This window comes from Pseudopodoces humilis, chromosome 26, assembly GCF_049639895.1.
Source record: "Pseudopodoces humilis isolate 2021_Gansu_Grassland_sample_001 chromosome 26, ASM4963989v1, whole genome shotgun sequence".
Classification (NCBI taxonomy): domain Eukaryota; kingdom Metazoa; phylum Chordata; class Aves; order Passeriformes; family Paridae; genus Pseudopodoces; species Pseudopodoces humilis.
Window position 1 is genome coordinate 1,579,509 of NC_142225.1, and position 7,371 is coordinate 1,586,879.

At 52.5% G+C, this 7,371-nt stretch overlaps 1 protein-coding gene across 1 annotated transcript; it reads right to left on the bottom strand.

The window, feature by feature from the left end:
* Positions 1 to 212: 212 nt before the first annotated feature.
* Positions 213 to 2,810, bottom strand: LOC148182551 (SUN domain-containing protein 5-like). The gene is made up of 5 exons (XM_088067298.1): positions 2,762 to 2,810; positions 2,272 to 2,384; positions 1,536 to 1,703; positions 1,090 to 1,179; positions 213 to 359 (listed from the first exon to the last, which is right to left on the bottom strand). The coding sequence occupies exons 1-5, from the start codon at positions 2,808 to 2,810 to the stop codon at positions 213 to 215; spliced, it is 567 nt and encodes a 188-aa protein (XP_087923424.1).
* Positions 2,811 to 7,371: the final 4,561 nt, after the last annotated feature.

Genomic DNA, 7,371 nt, shown 5'->3' on the forward strand with positions numbered 1-7,371 from the left:
GTCCTGTGCAGGGCCAGGAGTTGGACTTGATAATCCTTGTGGTTCCTTTTCAGCAGAGGGGATTAAATGATTCTCTAATTCCTAATATTTTACCTAAAACTCACCTGACACAGTCCCATATGCCTCCTCTAAAATCAACATTGGGCTACCACATCATTCCCCCCATTTCCCTTCTTCCTCCTGCCCTTTCTTCCTCTTTTGTGTTTTCTTCTTTATTTATTTTGGCCCTGGGTTGAGTCTTTCTGGCTTGCCATCTTTCCATGAACCTTCACTCGGTAAATGCAAGTATACCACGGGTTTCCCCAGTTGCTCTTCACAAGAAGTTTGACATGTGAAAAGGCTCTGGGGAGCAGCATGTTCTGTGAAGAGGGAAAAGGGGGGCGTTAAAAGCACAGTGAAATCAACATGTCTTACCCCACCAGCCCTGTTTCTGCTCAGGAACAAGCTCCCAAAAGTAGCTGGGAGAAGCAATAGAGATCTGAAGCTCGCTGCTGGTACTGGGGCTGCTGGGGAGGCTGGGGGCAAGGGAAGGCTCTTGGCATCCTCTGCATGCTGGCCCCGCTGGGGCTGCGCCTCCTTTCCCTCTGTCCCTTGCTCTGTCTTGACTGAGGGGCTGGGGACATGCTTCTGTGCATGGGGCTGTGTGTCACCCCCTAGTGTGTCACCCCTTGCAGTGTGTCACCCCCCTGGTGTGTTACCCCCCGGTGTGTCACCCCCTAGTGTGTCACCCTGCCCGGTGTGTCACCCCTTAGTGTGTCACTCCCCCCTCGGTGTGTCACCCCTTAGTGTGTCACACCCCCCCCCCCGGTGTGTCACCCCCCTAGTGTGTCCCCATTTCTCCGTGGTGTGGCTGCATGTGCATCTGGCTTTTCTGAAGGCAGTGGCTGCAGCCAGGGATCTCTCAGGCCTGACCCTGTCCTTTGGCTACCACAACCACTTGCTACTCAGCCCTCCAAGCCCTGCCAGGTTTCTTTTGGCAGCAATCCAGGACCCTCTGCCCAGGGAGAAAACATTCGCACCTTCCCTGCCATGAACTTTCGAGCAAACCTGTTCTGCTCCCTGTCATCTGGCCCCATGTGTGGAGCATACCTTCAGAAGGAAAGTCTGCATGGGATCTTTTTCCACATTGTAGGTGAACATCCCCAGGAGAGTTTCCTCTTCTCTGTCTGCCTCCAGTCCCTTGGGAGCAAAGCACAAGGAGAGCGAGTCGGGCTCTTCCGGGCAAAGAGGGATTGTAGAGACTGGATCAGCCCTCTTATGTGCCCAGCCTCTCGCAGGGCTCTGGCAGTAGTCTGGCATTGGTTAGGGTAGAGCTCAGTCTCTGCCTTGTGTTTTGATCAAGAACCCTTAGGTTCTTGGCCAGAACAAGTCTTAAGAAGGATGGACCTCTCGAGCCCTTGAAGTGTCACACTGAGCACAGCAGGGCTCAAGAAAGCGCAGGGCACAAAGCTCAGAGGATGCACAAAAGCAAGCAAGACCTTGCCCTGACCTCCCCCTAGGGCCAGATCCCCACCAGAAGCACCCAGCAGACTTACAAAGACAGCAATGTCTTTGGGGGCACTGAAGATGGTCCCACTTGGAGAGGCATCTTTGGTGATGTACTGCACTGTGATGGCAGTCAGGTAGACTCGTGCTGGCAACCTGATGACAACCTGGCCCTGATGCCCTTTGAAAGCCCAGCAGTTTCCTGGGAAAACATTTGGCTGCAACAGAATGCAAGAGCAGTGACTTCTGGGCCAACACAACTGCCCATGTAGCTTGAAGCATTGGGGCTGAGTGTGTGTGTGTGCTCTGTTTCAGCTTGAAAAAAGGGCCATGTGAGGAAATGGACAGAAGCAGAAGGACTTCCCTGCCTGCCAAAGTGGGCCCAGCATGGCAGAACGGAGAACAGTGGTTAGGAAACCATCCCTCTCAAGGACAAGCAGAAACACCTCTGCCCAGGGACTCTGTAGGGCATCCCTCCTCCTCCCACCTCCCACCCTGGAAATCAGCTCTTAGGGCTGACAGTGATTACCAGGTAGAAAGAAATCCTTACACCCAGCTGTGGCTGAGGACTGTGGGCAGAATGCAGCAGTACAGCTCAGTTTGGTTCCACTCCGTCCAGAGAGGAACCACTGCTTCTCAGCAAGCCCAGCCCTATGTTCCACCTTTGGTTTCAGGAATCTAAATCTACACTGTGGGCTTGACCACTACCCCTGGGCTGAGAGGAGACCCCCTGAGAATGGTTTCCAAATTCACAGGAGGGAAAACTGATGATTTCTGCAAAGATACCTGCAAAATAGTATCAGGAGGGCTGGCAGTCCAGAAGAAGCGTAAAATCCTCCAGAGAGAGCTCTCTTTGCAGTCGTAGGTCTGAGAAGTTCTTTGTGTGTCAATGGTGGCTCCTGTAAGGAAGGGAGGGCAAATGGCTGCAAGGCTGGCAGGGCTTGGTGCTCAGACACCATTTCTGATGCCACTGGCCAGCTCCATGTCCACCTGTCCTGTCCTGGGGAGGCCCAGCTGCAAAGGGCAATGACAGCAGCCACGTGCCTGGTGACTGCCTCTTCCACAGGGCTAGGAGTGCTGGGCTGAAGCAAAGGACAAGCCAGCCATTCCTTCTCCAGATGCTGTGGAGAGGAAGAGAGCCCCTCCATCCATGCAGGAACGTTGTAATTCCTGTGCCATCTCCACAGGAAGATGTCTGGGGGCAACCCCAGTTGTAGACTGTGGACAGGACACAGACAAGCACAAGGCAAGGGGACCGGGCTGCTTGTGTCCTTACCAGAGCTCTTAAGGGCCCAGTCTGTCTTGACACAGGATTCCAAAGCCATCTGGGTCAGTTCCTGGGACCATGAGCAAACAGGAAAGGGCCACATCAGCACGCTGCCATCACCCACAGAGGCAGCGCTCTGTGTCAGCCACACATGGAGAGCCATGCCCACAGAGCTGGGAAACTGCTGCTGACAGAGGACTGAGGAACAGTGTTTGTGGCCACAACGTTCTGACCCCACCAACAATACCAAGGAGAGCTTTCTTGGGGGTTCTGCCCAGCCAGGCCTCTTTCCCCAAAATAGCAGGGTCACCTTCAAACTACTGATCTCTGCCCTCAGTTGAGTGACCTCTCCCAGCAGATTCTGCAGCTCTTGGGTTTCAATCAAAGTGTGTGAATTCCTGCAGGAACAGAAAAGCAGATCTTGTCAAAGCAGCCCATTCCTTCTGTGAGACACCTGGGCTCTATAGAGACACACGTGCTTCCCCTGCTTTGCCAGTGCTTCTTTCCAGCCCAAGCTGAGCAAAAGGCAAAGGCAGGACAGAAGTACAGGAGCCTTTGCTGTTTGGAAACTGAGCACAGGTAGCACCAGCTCAGCTGACACTTCTGCACAGACACAGTTCCAGTACAGGAAATCTCTTACCAGAGAGGTTTCAGTCCTGCTGGAAATACACTTGGCAGCTCCTGAAAGTGAAAATTCTGGGTTAGAACATCTACTGCCAGAGCCACCATGGCTTCCCAGGGAAGATTACACAATCTGCTTCTTCTTTGGGTCATGCTGTGTAGAAGCAGAAGAGCCTCGGGTTTATGCAGCCACTGTCAGCAACACTCCCTTGCAGGAGGTGCCTGTCCCAGGACAGTCACTAACCTCCACGAGTCCCTTTGTCCACAGTGACCATCCTGACAGGGCAGTCCCGCAGAAAACAACAGCTGCAATCACATCACCGACACAGTTACTGGACTGGGCTTTGCAGCACACCGAGGGCCCATTGTGTGCTCCCTGCTGCCCTGGGGTGTGGAATGTGGGGTGCAGAGATAGGATTCTCCTCTGACTGAGGGCCATCAGCTGCAGGGGACATCCCAGCATGGTCTGCAGTTGTGCTTGTTGTCCCAGTTCTACTCCCTGTTTGCCCTCACTTCGGTCAGCACCTAGACCAGGCTGGGAGAGGAATCTCCCCACTCCCTCCCCTTGCACAGCCCCTCCCTCTGGGCATCCCCAGTTCAGCTTTGCAAATACCTATGCCCTTCTCTCTCGATCTTGCAGCAAGCCATTCAGTCCAGTGGCCAGAGCAGTAGAATGGCTGTGAGACTACCTGGGAGCCTTACTGGTGGTCCAACAGCCAGTCCCAGTCAGGAGAACACTCGGGGAGCACTTGGGGCCACAGGAGTTTCCACACATAATGGCCCCGAAGGAAAGCTGGTATCCAGCACAGCCAGGCTGTCACTCTCACTTGTTTGCTCATGAAAACTCACCAAGAGCCACTGAGATCAACAGGGTGAAAACTTTAAAGCACATCAGCAGCAGCATCTTTTGCCTGAAAGAGAGGGAATCCTGGGGCTGTCAGTTACCCAAGCCTTACGCAAACCCCTCCACAGCAAGGAAGCCCTGGAGCTTTGCCTGTCTTTGATCCCAGAGCTTTCCCAACTTGCACAGTCTCTTGCCAAAGCTGGGGAAAACCCTTCCCCTGCAGAGGCTTGGCTGTGCCCTGAGTGCTTGGCTACGCAGCAGTTTGTCCTTCTGCAGCCAAAGCTGGAAGCTCTGGCTCTGCTGTGCCAGTGACACTGCCAAGGGGCTTTGCTCTTGTCTCTGCCTGAGATTGGCCAAAGCACAAGCAGTGCTCAAGCTTCATCGTCCAGCTGGGAGCCCTGGGCTGTTGGTTAGGGAACACACTCTGCTCTCCCTTTTGCTTGCACTGGGCCTCAGACATTCCCATCCTGCCCCTGTCCACAGTAGAAAGCACACACAGTAGTGTGCACTCTGTGAGGATGGCAGGGGCTCAGAAAATTTCTCCCCGGGCAGACAAAGGCACCTGCCAGTTGCCAAATAAGCCTGAAGAACATCCCTTGGAAAAGAAACCAGAGAAAAGTTATGTCTGTCTCTCGAGTCTCTTCTCCAGCTGGGAGCCCATCCCCAGAGAAAGGAGACTTCACACATCACAGGACAGGTCTTCAGAAAACCTGTCAGCTTCCCCATGCTGCTCCAACCCCACATTCCAATCCCACATTCCAATCCAACACCGGGCAGGAGCAGCCCACTTCATACCAGCTCACTGGGCAGTTGCTGAGCTCCACAGTCACCTCTCCCAGTGGTTTGGAAGATTCATCATGGCTTGTCTGGGGAGCCTTTTTCCTCCCCATCCCTCCGTGCTCAGCTCTGCCTCCTGAGCTGCAGGAGATGATGTCTGCCCGGTGTGACAGTCACTCTGGGTTCTGTCCTCGTGCCACAGGGCACAGTTGCTCTGACCTCACAGCCGTGGTGGCTCTGCTTTCACAATTGGGGTGCCCGGGGTGACAGCCACGTGGTAACCGTGCATCTGCTCGTCCCCGCTTTGGTTTGAGAAAGGCAGTGCTGGGAGTGCCCTAAGGTTAGATGGCTGGCCCCACCACCTAAACTAGTAAGTTATAGTTATATATAAGCAAGCACAGGATGCTTGCAGAGGGAATCATGGAATCATCATGCAGTTGCAGGATGGTTTGGGTTGGAAGGATGCTGCAGGGCTGCACATGTCTGAACTCTGGGGGTTATTAGGATTCAGCCTCAGCAGCACCAGTGATGCCAGGCACTTGTTCCAGGGCTGGCACACGAAGGGAGGCTGCCCCTGAGGCCATGAGCTGGGTCCTGTTCACCTTACAGTGATGGAACCACACACCCTGGAATGTGTGAAGTCCAGTTTCTCACAGTTTTGTGTGTGAAGACACCCAAGACAGACTTTTGATGGCCAGTGACTAATTCAGAGGTGATTTTCTGGTTAGAACAACCATACCTTTCCTGTCAGTTTTTGTTATCTATAAAAGCTTATTGCTGTTGCCTTTGCTGGCCAGAAGTATTAACTTGAGCTTGTTTTCTCTACCCAGTTGTTCCCACTACACTCCCAGGTCGTAGGAAATTTATTATCTCCAGGACTTGTATCTACTGCCAAACTGGGTCTGATCATAGTGCTGAAATAATTACCAGAGTGGATGCACATACAGTGCCATTACATTCACCTAGTTTCCTGACACAATAAAACATCCTTAACATCTAATTTCTTCTCCTTTTCCTCTTCCCAGCTTACCCTCAGTTGCACTGAGTGTTTTTTCCCTTCTGGTTTATAGCCTGGGCAATACCACCCTGCTCAGACCTGGTTGTTCTCCAAGAAAAGGGAGCCACAAAGACACAGCTTCTGTTGTCTCCCTTTCCCCTGCAAGTTACTGTAACCTGCTCTAAAAGGGGTTGTGTTGATGGAGGCAAAGACAGCCCCTGGTACCCTCAGCACCGACTGATGCTCACATGGTGCTGCTGTAAGGGAATCCACAAAGGCCTGATGGGCAAGCAAAGGAGATGTGCAGGAGGGCAAACTGGCAAGAAAGGAGCTCCCTTCACCCAGCTTCAGGCCTCCTGCTGATAAACCTGGGGTGAGATAGTGAGAGGACCAGGCTTTGCCAAACACAACCACAGCAGCAGAACAGACCCATCTGGCCTTTCTGATGAGGCATCCAACAAAATATGCTCATGTATGCACCATGGTCTGAAGAAACGACCAAAAATCCAGGTGGGAGAACACAAGTCCTTTGCCTAAAGCCAGTAAGAGCTGTCACCTCTGCCTATCTGCTTAGTAACTGCAGCTGCTGCTTGGAAACCAGTGTGGCAGGGCATCCCCCACCACAGAAGAGCTGATGTGTTCTGGCAGGGCATCCCCCACCACAGAAGAGCTGATCAGTCCTGGCAGGACATCCCCCACCACAGAAGAGCTGATCAGTTCTGGCAGGGCATCCCCCACCACAGAAGAGCTGATCAGTTCTGGCAGGGCATCCCCCACCACAGAAGAGCTGATCTGTTCCAGCAGGACATCCCCCACCACAGAAGAGCTGATGTGTTGTGTCCATAGCTCTGGGCAGTCACCCCTCAGACGAGCTGCTGGGGTGACCCAGGCTGGCTGGCTGAGCAGTGAGCTGTCTCTGCCTAGTGAGTTCTCTCTCTCTCTCTGGCACCAGGGCTGGAACTCCCAGCTGACAATGAACAACCAGCCTCAAAAACACGATGTGGGGATATGAGCTGCAATTTCTGACTGACAGACACTTCACTTTATAAACTAGAAAAGCTACACAAACTTTCATGGAGGCAGAAGTCTCCTACACATTGGAAATGTGTAGGCTTCTCCCCAGAGTTTGGATGCAAATTCCAGATATTTTCCTGGGAATTGGGTGAAAGGACCTTATGTGTACTCCATCACCAATTCAATGCTAAGTGACATTGACTTCTAATCTGTACTATTTCTTCACTAGCTGCAGTATAGATACTTTTTTTATCTACTAGTAGCTGTTTTTGTTTCATCCTGTGTAATAAGCAGTCTGTTCAAAGTCCTAGGTCTGTTAATCTTGTGTCTATTCAATAAATAATTCATTTTGTAATAGACCTAATT